Source organism: Pseudorasbora parva, chromosome 22 (genome assembly GCF_024679245.1).
Source record: "Pseudorasbora parva isolate DD20220531a chromosome 22, ASM2467924v1, whole genome shotgun sequence".
Taxonomy (NCBI): domain Eukaryota; kingdom Metazoa; phylum Chordata; class Actinopteri; order Cypriniformes; family Gobionidae; genus Pseudorasbora; species Pseudorasbora parva.
The window spans coordinates 6537551-6561607 of record NC_090193.1 but is presented as its reverse complement, the minus strand read 5'-3'; the positions used below and the strand labels follow the sequence as shown (position 1 = coordinate 6561607).

General features: G+C 42.6%; 1 protein-coding gene across 2 annotated transcripts in view; it reads right to left on the bottom strand.

The window, feature by feature from the left end:
- The window catches only part of camk1b (calcium/calmodulin-dependent protein kinase Ib), an 88496-nt gene extending 64695 nt beyond the window's left edge, over positions 1 to 23801 (bottom strand). Inside the window, exons 1-3 of one of the 2 annotated variants that reach the window (XM_067430974.1) lie at positions 23682 to 23731; positions 16489 to 16501; positions 2708 to 2818 (exon numbers count right to left, since the gene is read on the bottom strand). In XM_067430974.1, coding sequence (XP_067287075.1) covers positions 2708 to 2818; positions 16489 to 16499 — 122 coding nt within the window. In that variant the 5' untranslated portion in view covers positions 16500 to 16501; positions 23682 to 23731. Of the gene's footprint in view, positions 1 to 2707; positions 2819 to 16488; positions 16502 to 23681 lie in introns of both variants that reach the window. The other variant, XM_067430975.1, reaches the window with a different exon arrangement.
- Between the last annotated feature and the right edge of the window lie 256 nt (positions 23802 to 24057).

Sequence of the window (24057 nt, the reverse complement as noted above, 5' to 3'; positions counted from 1 at the left end):
AAATCATGGGCTAATTTTCATTTTTGGGTGAACTATCCCTTTAAGATGAGGCGAAATGTGATTTAGAGCATATTAGCTGGTTTCTAGCTGGCCAACGGTCAAAAGCATTACCATGTTCAAAAATTCAGCTTAACCTCCTTGGTTTATTGCTGATCTTAAATGGCCAACCAGCTTGATCCAGATGAATTTTACAGTGAGCTTATGTGACTCCACGCCAAAGGAAATAGCTTTGGTTTTTCTAAGATGCATTAGCTTTCATTTCCTGAGTCCCTCACTTACTCAATTAATCAATAGCAGTTTTAGTGAAGCACATTAACAGTTTGACATTATATCGACATGTTCTCCAGTTTATGAACTAGATTTTATGATGTGTATGTTTAAAGAGTTTGTTTAGGTTAATGAGGTTTGATGAGGAGCTGTGTAACATCCCTCAGAGCGCTGAGCGTCCACTGCAGCACAAAGTCAAACATGGGGAAAGCCTAAGGAGATTCAGCAGAGAGCACCACGACTGGACAAAATGCCCCAAAAATCTTTTCCACTAGACTGAACGTCGAGGCTCACGATCCTTACACATTTACTCGCCAGATTATTAATAGAAAATAAAAAGTTTGTTTCCATAGCAACAGTTATAGTCCATATGGAAAGTGTCTCCTCCTGTTGCCAAGACAACCAACCCACGATGAGCTCGCAGTTGAACGAAGTAGAGAGCTGTTGATCTATCCCCAAACAAGCCTGGACAACATACAAAACTGACCTTAAGAATAGAGTTTAGCCAATACTGAGACTTGATAAAGAGAATCTTATTGAGATTTACAGTACCAAAAATACTGACTAATTATCACAGATATTTGTTCCAATTAAATTCCGGGACTGTTTAAAACATGGCCTGGTTTCACAGACAGGGCTTAGATTAAGTCAGGATTTGTCCTTAGTTTATTTAGGACATTGAAGTAGCTATTATAAACATGCATTTTAGTCTAGGACTAGGCATAAGGCTTGTCTGTGAAACCGGGGGAATGGCTTTCTGCATTCTCATTAAACCTAGAGTCATAGCAGAGAAAACCAGACCCTCCTAAAACTCTAGGTAAATAAATGAAAGCACAGTTTTTCCCTTCTCTCTGTCCTAAACTGTTACTGCAGACGTGATGTCACTGAAGATTCCATGAACAGTGCTGTGTGCGCTGAATCCAGGCCTGGATATGAGCCCTGAGTATTCCCACTCTAACACGGTGTGAGCACAGACCAAAGGTCATCTCACACACCCTACATCTACAGCCCTAACAATAACCACCTTTAAACAGGCTCTGCGTAAAACATGTGGAAGAGTTTAATAAGGGTCTAGGGTTTGGAATTTAGAACTGGTTCCTATTCAGAGCTGGTTCCAATGCTAAAAAAAAGAAAAGGTTAATGGTTCCTGTCAGTGTTTTGGGAGCAGTGCTGTACTGTTACTGAATCTACAGTGCTACAGCAAAACAAATTACATACAGTTTGGATTAAATTTGATGAGAAACATTTGATTGCTGCAAATTAATGCAGCATGTGGTGTAGTTTGAACAAATGACTCCTGCGAGCCGGTTCAATGAGCCATTTCAAATGCTTCTTGTCTCACTGCAATTCTTTATTTCATCAAGTCAAACAAAAAAGCGACAAAGATTTGAATGTGTTACCTGTACCATGTTCTGCGCTTCAAAAGATTCCAATTACTGACTTGTTGTTCCAAGTTAAAGATACATATAAAAATTGATTTTTTTAGTAGTTAGCCCCTAATATGTGGGATAAGAGCGTTTCAAATTTATTAAAGGAGGGTTAGTTCACCCAAAAATCAAAGTTCTGTCATAAATTCCTCACCCTCATGTCGTTCCAAACCCGTAAGACTTCTCTGGAACAAAAGTGAAGATCTTTTGGATGAAATCTGAGAGCTTTCTGTCCTTCCATTGACAGCTACGCATCTTAAAAAGCTAATAAAAAGATCATAAAACGAATCCATATGAATTCAGCAGTTTAATTCAAATTTTCTGAAGAGGCTTGATCGCTTTATATGATGGACAGATTGAATTTAGGCTTTTATGTGCTGCGTAAAACGAGAATTAATCTCTTTGGTTCTTGTGGAAGCTCAAACGTTCTGCATAACATGAGAATGAACCTCATTGGTTCTTGCTGAAGCTCAAACGTTCTGCATAACACGAGAATGAACCTCATTGGTTCTCGCAGAAGCTCAAACATGATGCGTAACACATGAGCATCAGCATAATCTGCAATCGAGCTGTAAATGTTACACCCCCAATTTATAGAATTTTATCTATCTCTTGAAATAATGTTTGTATTCTTTCACCAAAAACCTTGGAAACAAAAAGCCTGCTTTTACTTCTGCGCCTTTAAGACTTCTATTTGTAAATGGTCTCTGTTATGACAGCTAATTTCCACATAATCTGATTCATCAGAGTGGGCCAAGTCACTAAATACTCAATGTTCCCTATTAAAAGTCCATTAAAAGCTTGACTTTCTAAGCAAACATTATGACCATGCACTTGGAATCAAATAGAAGTGTCAAGCCTGCATAGGTCAACACCTAAAATAAATCCTCAGCACAAAATTGTAGCATAATTCACTATAGACAAGTATGATGTCAGGAAGAAAGGACTGGCATGCAAACATCAGCGGCATCGCTGCAGCAGCTGAGTTGGAAGTAAAATGTTTTTATACTCACGTTCCCAAAACATCTTTAAAGTCATAGATTTCCTTGATGCTCGATGTTTTCTTTTTCCAAGAGTGTCCATCCTCTCCCAATGGCATTTTGCTCCGGTCAATGATGGAAAGACTGAGAGAAGAAGAGGAAACCATTCCATTACTATACAATAAAAGGCTATGCAAAACATCCCTACAGATATTTGGGGAAGTGATATCTTCAGCTGAATCCTTTAAACATTCAAGCTATATGACTATTTATATTGGACCTTGACCTGTGGAAATCTTCAGGCTTACTGTGTGACTGTGTAGTGTAATTTATAAGCGTCACATGAAGACACATGATGTGCCTTTAATGAATTAAGACCTTTACTATGTGTAAATTGTTAAGACACCATCATGTCACTGCAAGTTCTCCCCGGCTGTCTGTTTTTCCTTGAGCATTTCAAAGCAAGAGGTCTGACAACTACACACTTACAATATCTGAACTATCAGCCAGGCTTGTTTCATTTAGCTCAGGCTTCAAAAAGACATGAGAGTGTAAATTGAGTCAGCCACAGTTACTTAAAGAATCTTGCAACACCTGTTTGTCCACATGGGTATATTTTCACACAGAGATTTTTCTTTGTCTTTCTTTCTTCATGCGAAAAGAAATTCAGTTTTTGGAGGAAAGCATTCCAGAATTTTTCTCCATATAATGTATTTCAATTACAACCAACGGTTGAAGGTCCAAATCAATGCAATTTCAGAGGCTTCAGAGGCTCTGCACGATCCCAGCCGAGGAATAGGGTCTTATCTACCGGAACAAAGGTATATTTAAAAACACAAATGTATTAGCCTCTAAAAAATGCTCAACCTCCCCGGGGCTGTGATTTTTCACAATGTATGACACCATCACGTCGGAAAGGTCATTCATGGGATGTATGTGGAAGTACCGACCCAGTGTTAAAACAAAGCGGCAACCTCCCCCAGTTTCTGTTAAAGCCAATACGGAAGTGAATTAAACTGCAATTCCTCGACTGGCCACTAGGGACAGGCTCGAGTAGGGAGCAGAATCTCATCGAGCCCCGGATGTTAAAAGGCCCTAGCCTGACAAGCCAGACCCACATCAAGATGTTTGGTCTGGAAACTCACCATTGACAGCTCAATCCGAGGGGCGGGATAAACGGTTGTCTTTCAAACTCCCTCTGCACGCGATAGGATAGCGCTACACCAACCAGAGCAACGGAGGTGAAGTGGAGCTAGCTATTAGATTAAACTTTCGCCGTATCCGGTCGGCAAAACTCTGAACACATCTTCCCTTTTTAAGAATGACTTCAGTGCCGTTCTTTGTTCTTTTCTCCGAGAAAAGCTTAACTCCAAGTCTTCCAGAGTCGCGGTCAAAGCTGATTCGAAAGACCGCCGTTTGCCAGTTTCTGTGTTGACTAGAAGCACGCAAACGCAACTCGACCGTCATTATGTTAAGCCCCGCCCACCGACTCTATACACGATGTGATTGGCCTGACCAGAGTTTTTACAGCTCAGACGTGTATTGAGAGTTGCTAGACGATACTCGCGGCAGATTAGATTTGCTGCCGCTAAGGTGCGTCTAGATTTCTAGGCTAAAAATGGCCAACTTTACAGCAGAAAAAAACGTTTACAGGCTGGTACAAATTGTGGTTTTGGTCTATACGGCTAATTTTGCCCTTCATGACAACTGTGATGGGGGTGATTTTTTTTTAATAACTCATTTGTTTATATTATATAAAGTTGTAAAGTTCTGCATAATTAAGGGCATGGCCACTTTGATTGACAGGTGGATAGCCGTTTGTCTGCTGTCTGTTAGTCACCTCAGCCACGCCCACGTCCCGCCTCTATGCCCATTGTCAGATATCCGGGAGTTACTAAATCAAACGGCCTTTACAAAAATAAAGGTAAAACAACAATGTCAGACAATTTTAAAGTTGAAGGAGAACATGCACGTTTTTCGGCACTGGGTATATATATATATAATTTTTAAATTCGAGATAAGACCCTATTCCTCGTCTGGGATTGTGCAGAGCCTCTGAAGCACTTTCTTTGAACCTGGATTGATTTGGACCTTCAACCCATTGGTTCCAATTGAAGTCTATTATATGGAGAAAAATCCTGGAATGTTTTCCTCAAAATACTTAATTTATTTTCACTGATGAAAGAAAGCCACAAACATCTTGGATGAGATGGGGGTGAGTAAAATATCAGGAACTTTTTATTTTGAAGTCAACTAATCCTTTAACATAAGTTATTTAACTTACCTGTTCTATACCTGATCAAAGCTTCCACCAGAAAAAAAAAGGTCATGTCGTTTTCCATGTTAGTATTTGCCTCATTTACTTTAATTATTTTAGCCATATATTTAGCCATATATTCATGGCTAAAGAACCCTGTTAGGGGCCATTAATACTGAAAACATTTTGCATTTTGCAAAAAAAAAGAAAAAAAAGACGCAAGGCAAATGAAAAAACACAAGGTCTAGAGTTATGTTTTATAAAAGTACGAGTTGAAGGGTTAAATTACCCCAAAATGCTATCCTGGATTTTCTTCTTTCAGCCAAACACAAACGGAGTTATATTTAAAAATATATATATCCTGGCTCTTCCAAGCATTATAATGGAAGTGAATGGTACTTTAGGTTTTGAAGTGTAAAAAAAGGGTGACCATCCATATAATAAAAGTAATCGTACAGCTCCAATGGGGTTTACAGAGGCCTTCTGAACTGAAGTGATGTGTTCATGTAAGAAGAATATAATTTAGAAACTATAGTCATTAGCTTCAAGTAACTGCCGTACGTGAGTCTAATTCCAGCAGAAGATTGACTTCTGACCCGACCCATGATATAGGGGTATCGTAAGGTTCGGTGAGAGTAGACGGCTCTCTCGGTTCAAACAAATAGAGGTGGGCAGCAAACTCAAGCTCCTCCCACACTTCTCTTTAAAAAGTCTTGATTTAGACTTTTAATTTGTGACCGTTTTTAATTTTTTTCTCTATCCTCTGCGCTTCAGCATTTGTCAATACAAACTTACAGAACATCCAAAACAAGGCTGTGTGCTTGGATAAATGCAGTCGTTGTATTGTTTGTAGCCTACATATGATGGTATTTTGACCAGCTAAGAACTTGTGAAGAGCATCTAAAATGTGTAAAAGAGTCAAAACAGCAGCAGGAATCCCTCTGTCACACACAAACCAAGATCTTCTGCGAGGAGACGCGGTTCTGATGCCTGTAGGGAACAGTGTATGCAGTTTGTTAGTTGTGCAAGTGTGTTTGTCTGTGTATTTCGATGACAAATGTTTTATAAACAAGACGCAGTCCGACGCTGGATTTGCAGATTGTTTGAAACTGACACATGGATTTGGTCCCAGTGATAAAAGCTCCTGGTCATGAGTCAGAACCACAGGCGGTAAGTAAAATTGCATCAAATGTCTTTGTTTTGTTGGCAATCAGCACGTAAGTCCATATAATGTGTATAACACGGACATATAGTAAATCTTTAGCTCCGCCCACTGCACGCCTCCAGAAGCTCGACTGTTTTCAAAAAGAATTGGTACAGTCTATCTGTCTTTTATAAATCTGATAAAACTAAAGACATTTTGGAGATATGAAGGATGCATTACTACTCTATAGATATTCTAGATTACTAGATTACTCAAGATTAACATGACATACTATGTGTGTTATGGCTCCTTCAACAGACGCACACACAGCAGCCATTGTAAGCCCACAAGAGCCTAAATGTAAATTAATTGTGCTATTTGGGACAGAGCCATTCACAACCAAAACTATCAATTTTATCAACATTTTTAAATATCACTATATAATTAAATTAAATTAAATTATAATTACATTAAATTATAATTATTATTATATAATTCACAATTCACCATTAAATATCAGTCGATATAGGCCATTTAATTGTTAATTGCCCTTTTATGTTATATTTAGATTATATTTTTATATTATATTTTTATTTTTATTTTAGATTATATATTTAGATTTAGAAAACTCACCTGTTGATCTTAAAAAACACAAAAATGTGATAACATTAAAATCTAATCTTTAGTAAATGTCAAAAATATGCATTTTCTGAAATGCATTAATTCCCTCTCTTTTGTGTTTTTGTTTTAGATTTTAGTTTTTTCTATTGTTTTATAATTTTATATTTTTCAAATTTATTTACACAAAATAGTCTAGACTCAAAAGTACATTTTAATATTGCCATAACATGAACATAATTACTGGCTTATTGCATTGCTAGAATTTAATATCAGTTCATCCCTAAAATATACGTTCAGTATCCAGCTTAAATTTACAACACTGGAAAGATACAATGTGACAGGTCTGAAATAGTACAAGTAGAAATATGGCTTTCATAAAACATAAAATGTGATTTTTTAAATCTTTAAATATCGTTTTGCCATTTAATTTTCAAACGGTACAATTTATAAGTCACCAAACAGCTTTGGTGAATGTTACTTTCCCTCCACATAGCCTTAGGGATATTCTAAGATCAATACCAAAATAACATTTAAGTCCTCAGCAATCACTTTCAGGGTAGACTCACGACTTGTTCTCTGTTGTGTGGGGGTTTGTAGTGTCTAATTTACAGAGTCAGTGCACAAGCATTTCTTCATGCTAAGAGCTGCCACCATCAATCCACCTCACACTGTGTCTCTCATAGACAACAATCAAAGGGCTTGGTGGTCTACTATTGTCCTGTATCTGAAGAACTCAGGGAGATGGTTCATGCATTTATGCATTTGCATTTGGCAGACGCTTTCATCCAAAGTTGCATTTAAGGTACACATTTTGCCATCATACCAAACCTTGTCACCTAAAGTCAACCATAACCGTCTACTGTGCTGTTTTTGGCTATGTCTAACTTAAACACAATTGGTGGTCTACTGTATTCTTTCTTTTTATGTGATGATAATGTTTCCATGGGAACCCGGTGATCCACGATGTGTCTGGATCCAAATGGCAAGCCAACAGAGCAGCTGCGATGGGATCTCGTGTGGTTTAGGCACACAGTTTGGGTAAACACTCTAAACTGTTTGAATGTTTGTATTTAGGGAGGGCTGTCTCACCAGTAAAACCCTGTGTTAATTGAGACTTAATCTGAGATGGTACATTTCCTCTTTCCTAAAACAGAAGTAGCAATATTGAGCAATGTCACAGCCATGTTACACTGATCATCAGATATCTGAACAGTTAAAGTTTCCTACCATCAAATGTTAATTGCATTAAAGTCACTGCTAAAAAATGTTCCGGGCTCAGTAAGTTAAACTCTATCGACAGCTTGTTGTCAGTTACCACAGAAAATAGACCATGCAGTTCATACATTCAATGGCTTGCAGACAGCTTGGTCTGGTCTTGCAAATGTTTTTCATTTTTGAATAAAAAATTTGAAGAAGCATAAAGTCAAATATATTAGAGTGATACTATACTGTCCTGACATATTATATTTTATTTTATTTTTATAGATAAAAGCCTTTTTTTCTGCCAAATCATGCAATGGGAAATATGGTGTGACCAACAAAGTCATGTGATGCAACCAACATGCAAAAACATGCAGGAAATAAAAACATAAAACATAAAATTATGTAATAGGTATATTCATTTCACTTTTCATGACATTAGAAAATTATTTCAGGTTGTAAATTATCATATACAACCCCCTCAAAAACGTATGATATTTATGAGGTAATAATTAATTAATAAAATAATTCAAAATGTTTTTTTATTTTATTTTTTTTACACATTTTATTTATTATTTTAAGAAAAACCCTCATGTATTTTTCTTTTACAGTTTTTCTCAGTCGCTTTGGTACATTTCTCAGATCAGAACTGAAATTCTCAAAACTACCAGTTCAATTCTCACATCATTGTGTCACTTGTGCACATCAAAAAAGCAGTTTTTCATTTCTTTGAACAAGTTGCAAATGCTTTGGTACATCCATGCAAAAGATTATGTACAATTCTCAATTCTCATATTGGGTCTCTGTTGAAAAGTCTCACCCCCCACAACATTTAGGCACAAGCTCATAGTATAAGTCTTTACATGCAAAATGGTTGAACAAGTTATCATAATATGTCAAGCATATATATTTCCATTAGACTTTTTTCTAAATCTGTCCTGAATTGGTAAATTGCTCCTAGGTGAATCTTGACTTTCTCTAACGAAGGTGCTTCTCGTGAAACATCAACTAGCAGATATATAGCCATTTCTTCAGCACCACATGTACAGTTTTTCCTATGTTTACATTTCTTTAGTTTTATTTGTGTGTGTGTGTGTGTGTGTGTGTGTGTGTGTGTGTGTGTGTGTGTGTGTGTGTGTGTGTGTGTGTGTGTGTGTGTGTGTGTGTGTGTGTGTGTGTGTGTGTGTGTGTGTGTTATTCAGTGCTGTCTTTTCATTTTTGTATCTCATTGGCATGTTCTGTCAATAAAATACAGTGCAAAAAGTAAGAGTGTAAATTTGAATCTTTTCCATTCTCTTGCAATTACACTCACACACACACTAAGATGTAACTTACAATTGACAATAATTGTCATCAAAACTTTAGCCATAGTTTCCATCAGAACATCCCTTCAGAGTAAACTGTTATATTGACAACATGACTAAACAATTTGACTGTCTTTTCCGTACACAATGACACAAGGACTTGTCATTCTGATGGCACTGACATGTTCATTGACACGGATATTTCCTTTTGAGAGATGAACTAAGGATTTTGAGCAAGAGAGTGGCTTTTGGAGGTTATCCATGGTGTTTTGCTATTTGAACAAATTGTTTTGAGAAATGCACTTACTATTTTGCAAATTGTGAGTTTGATTCGAGAAATGTACCAAAGCGACTGAGAAAAACTATATTCTAGAATATGTTGAGCCAAAAAAGTGTAACACTTAACAAAAAGATATACATTAGTTAATGTATTAACTAGGGTTGCACAGGTATGAAAATTTTGGTGTATGAAATTTTAATAAAATTTCGATACCGATAAACGATAATATTTGAAAGCCAATAACCAATATATTGGCCAATAATTTTTATATAATTTTTGAGAGCCTGATTACAAAAACAGAAGCCTGACCATTCAGTCCATGTCCCAAGCACACAATTATGATGTTCTCAGAATTTTATGCAGCCTATATGACAGACTTATGCAGCACATGTTGCACTTATTAACTTAGTTAATTTTTTTTAAGTTATTCCAATCATATTTCAAGCAATTCCAAACCATCATGGCAAACAACAGTGCATATCTGAAGTGTCTCAGCTGAAGAAAATCATCCATTATTCAGCTTTAATATATCGCCCAAATCTCTTTACCGGCGCTGATAACGTTAACACATATCGGCCAATACGGTGGTATGATATGGTCGCTAGTTACTAACAGGAACTAACAATGAGCAATACATTTGTCACAGAATGTATTTACTAATTAATAAAAATATAATAGTTCATGATAGCTCACAGTGCATTAACTAATGTTAACAAATACAACTTTAGATTTGAATGATGAGTAAATGTCGAAATAACATTAACTACATTAACATTAACATTAACTGATTAATAAAGGCTAGAAGTATTGTTCCTCCTTAGTTCACATTACTAATGTAGTTAACTAATGCTAACTAATGAATCCTTATTGTAAAGTGTTACCAAAAAAATAAAGTTTATAGGATAATAACTGCATATTGCACCATAGATTCCCATTGTTTAGTTGACTAGACTGATCTGGATAAACCGTTTGCTTGTAAATGCTGTGACAAGTGTCCCGAGCGCTCATCAGCGTCGCCCTGGAAACAAGGCGGGAACACCTGCACCCGCTCATCACAGGCTGAGCCGTCACAGCTGCAACTCATCAGCGGGCGGCTTTATAAGCCTGCCCGCCGCCCAAAGAGGTGAGAGATGTCTCCAGAAGACTCGGCTAACTGTTGTCTCCATTCTCCCTCCAGAGAGCAGCGTGTGACGGCCAGCACTCACTCTGAGCACGGATCCAGATCACCGCGAGCACCGAGGACGCAAGAAGAGACCACACCGAGCACGGAGCACCGCACTCAACGCACTTTCACTTTCACTTTGTTCAATAAATCCACCCTTCGGGGAATTCACCTGCCCTCCTGTGTCGTGTACTTCTTCACCCCGTCACACTGGTGGAGAATGCGGGCAAGAGTGTGAAGAAGTACCGACATCAGGTTCACGTGGAGTGGTTCCCGTTTCCCCGAGACTTTTTCCCTGGATTTATTTTTTCCCCACACTTATTGGTTTTTTCCCTCTGTTTCCCCAGGTGGCGCTCCTCCCTGCAACGATGGACGAACTGTTGAAACACCTCACCGAGGTGAGCATCCGCCAGCAGCAAATTATGGAGCATATGGCCTCTCGACAAGACACTACCGAGCGGGAGCTGCTCACACTGCGGGCGGCCGCGGCCCAACGCGCTCCGCTGCCTGACCCTCGCGCCCAAGCAACCCAACTCATGCCACGGATGACCGAGCACGACGATGTCGCCATATACCTGGAGATGTTTGAGACCATCGCTACCCGCGAGGCGTGGCCAGAGGATGAGTGGGCGCGCATCGTCGCCCCGCTGTTGACCGGGGATGCGCAGCGGGCGTACTTCGCGCTTCCCCCTGCGCAAAGCACTTCGTATGCGGTGCTAAAGAAAGAGATCCTGGGCCGTGTCGGGCTATCCGCGATCAGCGCTGCACAACTCTTCCATGACTGGTCCTATGACCCACGGCGCCCGCCCAGACTCCAAGCCGCGGATCTCTCCCGTCTGGCACAACACTGGTTGCTGGCCGAGGGTTCCACCGCCATCCAGGTAGCGGAGCGCGTCGTCATTGACCGCCTCCTGCGCGCGCTCCCGCGCCACCTCCGTCAAGCCGTGGGGATGCGGAAGCCCACCACCAAGGATGAGCTGGTCGAGGCTATTGAGCTGGCGGATGCCACCTTCCTCCGGGAGGTCGGGGAGCGAGCGTCGCCTTTTCCCCGAAGGGTGGTCCAGGAGCGACGCACGCCGGAGGGTACCTCGCGACCAGTAGGCAGGCCGGCGGTTCCCGGGCCTCCGGACGAGCCCATGCCCACCGAAGCCCCGCGATCCCCTGGACGAGCATGGCTGGCAGGCTGCGCCGTGCACACAGAGAACGCGCCACGGGCGGAGGTGAAGATTAACGGCCGTCCCTTCCTGGCTCTCCTGGACTCCGGCAGCGCCATCAGCCTCGTACAGGCGGCAATCCTGCCGCCGCGAGGAGATTCGAAGACCTCCGTCCCCATTGTGTGTGTGCACGGCGATACCCGAGAAGTCCCCGCACGTCGCGTGTCCATCGAGGCCGCCCCGGGCACCTGGGCCATCGAAGTCGGGATCGTCAAGGATCTGCCGGTCCCCGTGTTGCTCGGAAGGGACTGGCCGGGGTTCGACCGTCTCCTCACCGCCGCCACTCAGCCTGTCAGCCAGCCCGGGAGCCGCCCAAAGCGCCGGACCGCGCGGAGACCCAGACGGCGTCCTGTGCTGCTGGCTTCGGACAGCCCCCGAGACGGTGAGTCCACCCCCCAAGCTGCTAACCTATTCTATGATCTCTTCCAGCAGGTCTCGGGGGCCGGGGCGTTCGCCCGCGAGCAGCACGAGGACGACCGTCTGAAGCACTGCTGGGCTCAGGTACGGGTCGCGGAGGGGAAGGACCTACAGCCCGCGCCGCACCCTACGCCCCACTTCAGAATTGAACAAGGCCTGCTCTACTGTGTCGCTCAGCGAAGGGGGGAGGAAAAAAACCTGCTCGTCGTGCCCCGCAGCAAGACCGAGGCAGTGATGGAGATCGCCCACGCACACCCCATGGCAGGCCACCTCGGGGCTCAGAACACCATCCAACGGATCCGAGATCGCTTCCACTGGCCCGGCCTGGAGGCCGAGGTGAAGCGCTTCTGCCAAGCCTGCCCCACCTGCCAGCGGACATCGCCACGAGTTCCTCCCCCCAGCCCGCTGATTCCGCTGCCCATCATAGAGGTGCCCTTCGAGCGAATCGGAATGGATCTGGTGGGACCGCTGCCGAAGTCCGCCCGGGGGTTCGAACACATCCTCGTCATCGTGGACTATGCCACCCGCTACCCAGAGGCCATTCCCCTCCGGAAAGCCACCACCAAGGCCATCGCCCAGGAGCTCTTCCTTCTGTGTAGCCGGGTGGGCATCCCCGCCCAGATTCTGACTGACCAGGGCACCCCGTTCATGTCCCGGATGATGGCCGATCTCTGCAGGCTCCTGAAGGTCCAACAGCTCCGCACAACGGTGTACCACCCCCAGACCGACGGCCTCGTCGAGCGGTTCAACCAGACGCTCAAGCAGATGCTGCGGCGGGTGGCCGCCGAAGACCCGCGGGACTGGGACAAGATGCTGCCCTACGTCCTCTTTGGCATCCGGGAAGTCCCCCAAGCGTCCACCGGCTTCACCCCGTTTGAGCTCCTCTTCGGCCGGCAACCCCGGGGACTGCTCGACGTGGCCAAGGAGGCCTGGGAGCAACAACCGGGGGTACACCGTTCCACGATCGAACACGTGCGGCAGATGCGCGACAGGATCGACCGCGTGATGCCCATTGTCCGGGAGCACCTGGCCAAAGCCCAGCAGGCCCAACGGAGGCACTACGACCGGGCCGCCCAACCCAGAGAGTTCCAGCGCGGGGACCATGTCTTGGTCCTGGTCCCGACCGCCGCCTGTAAATTCTTGGCCACCTGGCAGGGTCCCTTCACGGTCGCCGAGAAGGTCGGGCCCGTCACCTACCGGGTCCGGCAGCCTGGGAAGAGGAGAGCCGACCAGCTGTACCACATCAACCTCCTGAAGCGCTGGGTCGGGACCGGGCCCCAGCTCTCCGCGTTCACGGACTCCCCACCTGTGATGGTAGACATGGACCCCCAACTGTCGGCGGCCCAAAAGTCGGAGCTGCAACACCTGGTCAGTCAGTTTTCTGCGGTGTTCTCCCCTCGCCCCGGGCGGACTCACGTCCTGGAGCACGACGTCCGGACGGCCCCAGGAGTCGTCGTTCGGCAGCGGCCCTACCGTGTTCCGGAGGCTCGGCGACACGCCATTGAGGCAGAGGTACAGGAGATGTTGAGGTTAGGGGTCATCGAACCATCACGCAGCCCGTGGTCCAGCCCGATTGTGATGGTCCCAAAGCCCGATGGCACCTTCCGCTTCTGCAACGACTTCCGCCGGCTCAACGAGGTCTCGGAGTTTGACGGCTATCCCATGCCCCGCGTAGATGAGCTGCTGGACCGCCTGGGGAGGGCGCGGTACATCTCCACCCTCGACCTCACGAAAGGGTATTGGCAGGTACCCCTCTCCGCTCAGGCCAAGCCAAAGACAGCCTTCTCCACTCCGAGCGGCCACTGGCAATACCGCGTCCTCCCTTTCGGCCTGCACGGAGCACCCGCCACCTTCCAGCGGCTCATGGACATCCTGCTCCGACCCCACCAAGCCTACGCGGCGGCCTACTTGGATGACGTGGTGGTACACTCCGAGACCTGGGAGGACCACCTGGACCGGCTGCGGAAGGTGCTGTCGGAGTTACGTCGGGCTGGGCTGACCGCCAACCCCCGGAAATGCCACCTAGGACTCGCGGAGGCCAAGTACCTCGGCTACCAGGTGGGACGGGGCCTGATCCGACCCCAGGAAAAGAAGGTCTCGGCGATTCTCTCCGCTCCCCGTCCCGCCACGAAGACGCAGGTACGAGCCTTTTTGGGGTTGGCGGGTTACTATCGGTGCTTCATCCCTGACTTCTCCTCCTTAGCCTCTCCCCTGACAGACCTGACCAGGAAGGGGCAGCCAGAGAAGACCCAGTGGAGCACCGAGGCGGAGGCGGCCTTCCACCGCATCAAGTCGGCCCTCACCTCGGCACCGGTCCTACGAGCGCCCGACTTCAATAGCCCCTTCCTGCTGCAAACGGACGCCTCCGACACCGGGTTGGGAGCCGTCCTCTCCCAGGTCACCGACGGCGAGGAACACCCGGTGATCTACATTAGCCGAAAGCTGACCCCAGCAGAACAGCGCTACGCAACCGTGGAACGGGAGGCGTTGGCCGTCAAGTGGGCAGTCCTGGAGCTCCGGTATTACCTCCTGGGCCGCCACTTCACCCTGACCACTGACCACGCACCACTACAATGGATGGCCCGGGCCAAGGAGACGAATGCCAGGGTGACGCGGTGGTTCCTGGCGCTCCAGGACTTCAACTTCACCGTCCAACATCGTGCCGGGACGGCCAACGCCAACGCCGATGGTCTTTCCCGGATGTGGTCAGCTTTCGCAGGTCTGTCAGGCTCCACTCCCCAACCCCCCCCCAGTTTCCCCACTTCTCCGCAGGACCAGGACGTCGCTTAGGGGGGGGGAGTGTGACAAGTGTCCCGAGCGCTCATCAGCGTCGCCCTGGAAACAAGGCGGGAACACCTGCACCCGCTCATCACAGGCTGAGCCGTCACAGCTGCAACTCATCAGCGGGCGGCTTTATAAGCCTGCCCGCCGCCCAAAGAGGTGAGAGATGTCTCCAGAAGACTCGGCTAACTGTTGTCTCCATTCTCCCTCCAGAGAGCAGCGTGTGACGGCCAGCACTCACTCTGAGCACGGATCCAGATCACCGCGAGCACCGAGGACGCAAGAAGAGACCACACCGAGCACGGAGCACCGCACTCAACGCACTTTCACTTTCACTTTGTTCAATAAATCCACCCTTCGGGGAATTCACCTGCCCTCCTGTGTCGTGTACTTCTTCACCCCGTCACAATGCCTAACAGACTGAACATTCATATTTCACTAGACCGCAGGATGTGGTATATTGGGACATACTTGATGTCATTGCATAACAAAACGGACTCAATAAATATTGATTTCACAAAGTAATATGCGGCATTACCATATAATTGAAATCCGAATTGATTTATAAATGCTATACAATCACACTTTTGCTTAACATTCAACATACAAATGGATGCTTTTATAGTGGAAGACTTAGTGGGTCTAATCGAAACCAAGAAATATAATAAGCTACCAATATTTGAATGGGCTAAAATAAAAATGAAGAGACTTTAGTGGTACAATGGTCATCCCACAGACGTACTCAAACTGAGGTATGAGTACGTCTGTGATAACCAAAAGCAAATCACATAAGTTGACTAAAGAATGTTTATTTAAAGGCTGAAAATCTCTTTTTAAACTGGACTGGTATACTTTCTTAAAACTTCTGCATTACAGGCAGTTGGCAAGCTCAAAACAGCAAAGAAAGAGTGCAGGAATTAAACGTGACAACCAGGCCGACATCTTACACGGACACATGCAAAGGAGATGAGAGACATTAAATTCCCTCTATATTGACTAATTATTTTCTCATTGAGAATCACCAGAGCCTCCAGTTCAGTAGTTGTTAGACTAAACTTCATCCAAGGCTCTCCAGGCAAGCAAAATATGAGCATACACCAAAGATTCAAAAGCATCCAAAATCTCAGGCAAGAAGTTTTAAGAGTCGTATACATGGGCACCTTATATCGTGACAAAGGCCCGTTAGGTATTTTGCATCATTATACATGCAGGTCCAGCAGAAAAAAAGGGTTTCAATTCATCGTTTGTTAGTGAGGAACCACATAAAGGTCAGGAAATAGATTGAAAGCTATAAACTAACCCACGTACAAAGGAGAATCAAAAGGCAAGCTTGAAGGATTGAAAACAGACACATCCATACAACGCTACCATCTAGCTCATCATGCAGCATTCCGAATGCTTTGAGTTCATCAGACAGACGATGGAGATACTCACTGGTTTCCCATGGCTGCTCAGAAGAGGACAAAAGAGATACAGAGTGACACCTAAACCTTCAGTAGGTCAGAACAGTGTCACATCACACTCAGAACGATTCATGATTCGTGCTGACAGAGTTTGTCATAGGCGTTCATAACCACAAACTGCACTTCCCCTTTTAAGGTGAGCTATCTAACCACAACATAACTCAAACTCCGGAAGTATACAGAACTTATGTACACATAGAGGTGGCCCTGAGCGAGTTTTCTCTCACCCTGATAAAGGCCTCCACTACAGGATATGCAAAATCAGGCTACAGAAATGTCTCGTTCATAAGGTTTCAAAACCAACAATGATCAGTGAGAAATTAAACCAATTTAGATTATATGTGAAAAACAACTCAAATGTTGGTCTGTTCCTCTACACGAATCTATCTCAGTCGTACTGAGCTTAAAAGACATGCTAACAATGAGCTGGAATTGTGAGCTGCATCCTTTTAATCAATCTTCATTTAAATGATATCAATTATTTAATTCTAAGAATCAATCTATGTTTCGAAATGTCACTGAATATTATTTGTAGAGCGCCTGAAATAAGCTTTCTACTTCTGATATGGAAAAAAGTCTCCATTATGTCAATTTTACCATGAAATTTGAAACAATAAATGTCATTTTGTGGAGTTTCCAATCGCATGTAAACTCATCTTCCTCTTTACCAGTTACAGCATGAAATAATCAATCCAACAGTTGTTCTTACTAAAACTTTTTAGATCATTTTACGTAATGTCCAATAATTTGTTGAACTTCCTTAAAACAATTAAGTAATTTGAACTTTTTGCATTCAAATGAATTTGTTACTCAGAAAACTCAAGTAAACAGTACTTGACTGGTTTGAGTACCATTTTGCCAAAGCAAAAAACAAAAAAACAAAAAAACAGGTGGCCAGGCAGGTAAACTAAGGGTGCGTTCACACTTAGTTCGGTAAGTTTGGTTCGTTTGGTCCGGACCAAAAAACAAAAACAAAACATAATAGTCCTGGTCCGCTTAGCGTTCACACGGGCATTTTTAACAGCGAACCTAAAGTTACTGAACCAAAGGCACAGGGAGACGCTCACAATCTGATTGGTCGGCTTATATGACGTATGAGCTCGCTTACCGAACATTCAAAACAATGCTGTGTGCGGATTACACGCGCGGGCATTGTATGCGTGTACATATGGCATTATTTTTTACCAGAGAACTCATGAAGAGCTCATGAAATGTTCAAAACATTCAAAACAACGCAGTGTGCTGGATTAAACGCGATCATTTTATGCGTGTAACGTTACATGTGGCATTATTTTTACCCGCTGAGAACTCATGAAGAGCTCATGAAATGTTCAAAACATTCAAAACAGCACCGGCCGTTCTGTCATCTGTAGCCTACCTGCTAATAATGGGCAGCACAGGAACTTTGATGAGAAGAGCCAGGTATGCTTTTTGTGTGTTTTTTCTAGCATTTTCGAAACATGCTCGTCTGACCAAATATTGATTAGGCACTTCCTTGTTGCTCCACGTTTGCCCTCTAACGTTAAAGTTACTCATTTTGGATACACCGATCTTTCCGCGTCGTCAAATCAGCTGCATTATGCGTCGCATCTTGTGACATTACGTCTGTTTTTTGGTCCGTTTACATGTCTTTGGTCCGTGTTGCGTTCATATATCAATCGAACCGCACCAGAGTTCGTTTGGAAGCGGACCGAGACCCATCTTTTTAGCGGTCTCGGTCCGCTTGTTTGGTGCGCACCAGGGTTCGGATGGCAGCGTTCACATATGTTCAAATGAACCGCACTAACCGAGCAACCGCACCAGGGTTCGTTTTAATCGAACCAAACATGACAAGTGTGAACGCACCCTAAAGCTCTTTTTACATTTTAGTGCTATTTCATATGAGTCATATGACATAAACTTTTAAATGGGTTTATATAATCCCTCTATATTTGTGACAATATCTTTCAGTTGACCAAGCTCGACACAGACAGACTTCAACATTCAGCATGCAAAACATAACAGTGGTAACAAGGTTTTTTCTTTGTTTCTTTTTTTACTTAATAAGACCATTACAAATGTATTCGCTGTCGTTATTGGGGTTATACTGACAAAAGACAGCAAATAAAATGGTAAAATAAAGCCACAAATATTAAATATGCAATTGATTTATTTGTGATGCTTTCTGGGAGTACGCTTCCTCAGATCACAAATAGAATTAAGTTGACACAACTTAAATGGTTTAAGTAAGAACAATTTGATGCAATTAAGCTTACTTAATTGAGTGTTAAGTGCATTCAATGAAAATAGGTTCACTTTATTTGAAGAAAACGTAGAAACTGATTGCACATAGTTTTTTAAGTCATAGCTGAAAATGACAGATTAAAACTTTGTTGAGTATAACAGTATTTAAGATGTTTGCATAATATAATAACACTGCGGTCACTTAAATGGAACTACTCAAGTAATCTTACTATTAACTCTTAAGTAAGATTAGTAAATATTCTAGAGTATGTTCACTAGAATTGGCATTAAACTAACTTGATATTTATTACTTAATTTACTTAGGAGGTGTTAGCTTTCTTTACTTTTAGATGATTATTAAATTAACTTCAGTTTTCCCTTTAAAGCGGGCTGCACACACTGTGCGATTTTGGCCACGATTTGGCCGTCGGAGACAAATTTTGTCTATCCTAAAAGATTCCTCTGATCCTCTGCTAAAGTCTGAAGTCTTTGATCATTAGTTTGACATGTTCACCGGCAGCCGATTAATGAGCGCTGCGATAAAATTTTACCTCAGACGAAATTCTGGCAGTGTCAGAAGATTTGGCACACAATCCTGCAGTGTGACTTCTCCTACGACCTTCAATTATCTCATTTTCAAGACAAACTATGACCAAAACGAGAGCTAGAGATTTCTTTGTAGCCAGCATTTCAGTCCCGCGTATAATGCAGCTCACTGTCACTGAACGCGTCATTCATTGATGATATAAAACACCGGACAAGTTTTCTTGCGTGCGTCCGTTTTTAGTGCGCCTTGACTATCGCACAGTCTGACATTAATGCCAACTGAGATCTTACAGTGTGACATGGCTTACAGCGGCAATCATGTTCGTACATTCTGAAAAGCAACATTCGCAAAGGATTTTGTAAAAGCGGATAGTGTGTAGGACCCTTAAGTTTGCTTTGGAAAAAATAAGGCAATCGGTTTCCATTTTTTTTTAAACTTGTTAGAATTTACAGTGTACCATGTCTTATGTAATCATTTAATCAGTGTTTTAACTTCTGAAGGTACATTTACCCTAGGAAAACCATCTCTCCAACAGTTCTGACAGTGTTTAAAAGTTTATTGAAACAATGAAATGGAGCAGAAATATGATTATATCATATTATATCATTATGGCCACATCTACACAAGGCCAGAGCGTTCCCAATCCAATTTTTCCCCCCTTGTCTCAAGAAATAAATGCATACACATGAAACCACTGAGTAGCATACACTCCAGACCAGTATGTGGCGCTGTAATTCTGCCACACACATACACTAAAAACGGAAAAGAAGACTTGGAACATGCGTAAGATAATGTACACATTGGCTGTATAAAAAATATACAGATTGGCTGTACACACGAAAATGCGGTTTTGAAACACTCTGGGACACGTTTTAAAAAAAAGAGGTGTCAGCAGTTATCGCCAATACGATACAAAATATTTTACGTTTCTGTGTGTATGGGTCTTAAATTTAACTGCCTTACGTGCAATTTAAATGTTTGTATAAAACTACATTTTTGATTGTCGAATATTATATTTCAAAATAAACATATGAACCATTAATATATAAATATATATATATATATATATATATATATATATATATATATATATATATATATATATATATAAAAATATAAATATATATATATATATATATATATATATATATATATATATATATATACATATACATATACACATACACATACACACACACACACACACACTGTGGTTTGACATGAGGAGGGTGAGAACATAATGACAGAATTAGTTTTAGGTGCACTGTCTCTTTAAGCATGAGTGAGATGCTTACAGATACACAAATGCCATATGGTCCGTTGGGAAAGTTAAACCATTAAGTTTGTGATCCACAAGTTATTTGCAGACATGTTCAAAGTTCAGCTCTTAATTACAGCACCATCATGACTTGCTATATAACCCTGTTTTCCCCCGCAGAGGCTTCCACTGAAGCACGGCACGCTCGCCATGACACTAAAGGGAAGTGAATGTAATGTGAAAGCACAGGGAAGTTCAGCTGCTGCATTGTTACTGTTTTAGAACGCTTAAAATGCAGCGATAGCTGACTTTATTTCCTTCTACAGCCTACAGAACTGCTCAAATGACAGTGCAAAGGAAGGCTTTGCGAAGAGAAAGACGCCACTTCTAACAAGCCCTAACATTAATGCGTCTCTCTGCACATCACAATCACATTCTGACTGTCAGAGCAGCCCACAACAGCTGATAAAGACTTGCTCTATTCTAGTACAGCAACAGAGCAAACAAAAGACTGTTACTGACTACATCTGAGATTATTAATTGCTAAAAACCAACAGGCTGCCTGATCCCTAAAAATGTGCAACTGAGGAAATCAAACATAGGGCAAAGTGCTTTAAATAATGACAGCATCGGCTGTGCTGTGTGGCAAAGAGGAGGAAATAGCACAAGAACGCAGCAAAGAAATGCTAACAAGCAGACAGGGAAAGAGGCACACATGTGGAACCGCTTGATTGACTGGTTAAAAGAAACAGATGCTATGTTGAGATAAGATAGCTGATGAAACTAAAATATTAAGCAGTTTCAGTCTATTAGATGCCCAATTTGTCCTTTTATGGTCAGAAACTTTGCAGTGTGGTTTCATTTATTTTAAAGGGGCCATGTAATACATTTATTTATTTATTTTTTCTTCTAAACTCATTATTTATTGGGATGCAATATATTGGCCGCCACGATGGCGGAAAACTGAACGCTTCTCCAGAGAGGAATTCTTTTATTTTTAATATTTAAACATGTTTGTGTGCTGCTGTGTGTATAATAATCTGAGTTTGTGTGTTTTGTGCACTCCCTTTGCGTATCTTATTAACGTGCTCTTTAAATAACACAAAAATACTGCGCTATTTACTTTAGACCAGGTTTTTGTTGGTCAACGGCACAGTCTGTTTCAGTTCCTAAAATTGCAACGCACCCACAATGCACCTGAACACACCTGGTTTACAGAGCAGCATGCTCATGGGCGAATAGATGGGTGCCAGTGCATTTTTTATTTAAAAAAAAAACGTGGATCTGGACGTGAAAATGATAACTGAGTCGGGCTAAAACTAGCAAACAACACTACTTGCGTCGGGTTTATGATAGGGCCCCAAATGTTTTGGAATATTTACATCAAAATTTAGATTTATTGATGTATGCATTGGCTAACGGCTTACAAACATAAAGAATGATTTGTAATTCCATATTGATGCATTCCTAATATTTTTGTATCTCTCTGGCTACATTCGCACTGCGAATCTTCCGATTTATTGCTCAGATTTCTTTTGTGTGTGTGTGTGTAGCTGTCCACATTGTTATTTTAAATGTGGCCATCATCAGATTCCAGTGTGAACAGATCATGCTCCTAAACTGACCCATCATTAAAGTGATTACGCATTTATTTATAGCGTGATCTGCCATGGAAGCCAGTGAATTTATGCACAGACAATATAAAAAACCGAAGACAATAATATTTTTAAACATTTATGATACGAGCTTTGGTGTTTTGCTTGTATATAGAGCTGTCACTGTATTATTTATGAGCTCTGACACATCACTGTCCTTCACTGACTACCTTTCACAACTCTCTTGATAACGCTGGGTATGTAAAATCTTTGAAGTGATGTCTGTCAGCGCAGAATTGTGATGAATATTACTCTAGAGTGAAGTAAAAGACGCATGAGTTATGATATGACTGTTCGGACTGAGGCCGCATTCCAAAACAACCAACCATGATTTAACACCACATATGCACAAATCAGAACTGAAAAGATCAGATTCCATGTGCTGTGTTTGATCTGAGATCCGAGTCACATGTCAGCAAAAAATAAATAAATCTGATTTAGGCTACATTTGCCTTCAGTCTGAACGTAGCCTCTAACATTTAGAATAAAACAGTCAATTTTTCCGCTTTGTCTCTAAAACTTATTTGTAAATTTCAATGAGATGTCACATGAGAAAGTGTGCTGTCGAGTTTGATATAGTTTTTAACGGCGGTATTTTTGAAGAAGAAAAAAAGAGCCTGCCAAGTTCACTAAACAATCCGTGTGGAAGTGTGCCACTAAAACGGTTAAGATCGGACTTAATTGATCAGGGGATCTTGTTAAAAATAGACTTCAATGCTCATTTCTACCATTGGGAGTCTTCAGAAGGATGTGCAGGAGAACCAGCACAAAATGTGACCATGTTCCTGCATTTGACTCTTATTGTTATTATTAGTTATTCCGGTATTAAGAATAAAACATTATTCCCAGAGCCAGCGACTTTAATGAGCAATTATATAGTAATTACATGGATTAACAGCAGACTAGCACTTCTGATAATAAAACCCAAATGATAATTTGCTGAATCGTTCGCTTGACGTCAGAATGTCGCGGAAGTTCAAAAGCGTCAAAAAACTGGAAAAAACTTGTCTCTGGAAAAGAGCATTAGATGCCTCATATGACAATTTAAACTAACACATATATTGTTTATTCATACTTAGGCATTATTTCAAGCAGCTGTCAAAGTTCCAAAGACTTAAAAGAGCGGTAAACCACATCCACCCTCTGATACTGTGAGATAACTAACCCATCATAAAGTCACTTCGGTTAGAGACAACAGGCTCTAATACATACAGACTGTAATCTCTTAATCTGTTGGACCAGCCTGCATTTGCGAAGTGCTTGATTATTATTAATGTGCATCCTCATAATTAAAATTAAAAGTTGTAGGCACACTGTGTGCATGCATGCATAGACATCAATACATAAAACCAACATTACAGGCTACTAAAAGAGAATGGCTGATATCTTGCGGAGGGGAACAGAAGCAGTTATGAATCATGCACGGCTGTCATGAACATTTCGTGTTAAATACAAGGTTAAAATGCAGCGGATGTCGGTACCTGTGCTGTGTGTCGGAGAGGTGCAGAGGCGCGTCTCGTGCTGTAATGTGAACGAGGTGCGCTCGCGCTAGACTCGCAGAAGTCTGACTGCTGGTTCCTCTGGCTGACCCAGTCTCTGCGAGCCCCTGACGTCACGGCGAGTCTACAGCTCTGCGCCAATCAGATGAGAGAGATCGCTGAATCAAGTATTTGAGGCGGGGTAATGTCTGTCTGACTCGGTGTTCCCAGAATTGACTATCCTTATTCCGTAGATCTCAGGATGTGCTGATCTGACATTTGTTTAAGAAAATATTTCTTAAGTGAATATGTTTATATACATGATTTACAAAAATATGCCGTGTGTAATGCAATACTAAATCCCTCCAAAAAGGAAAGT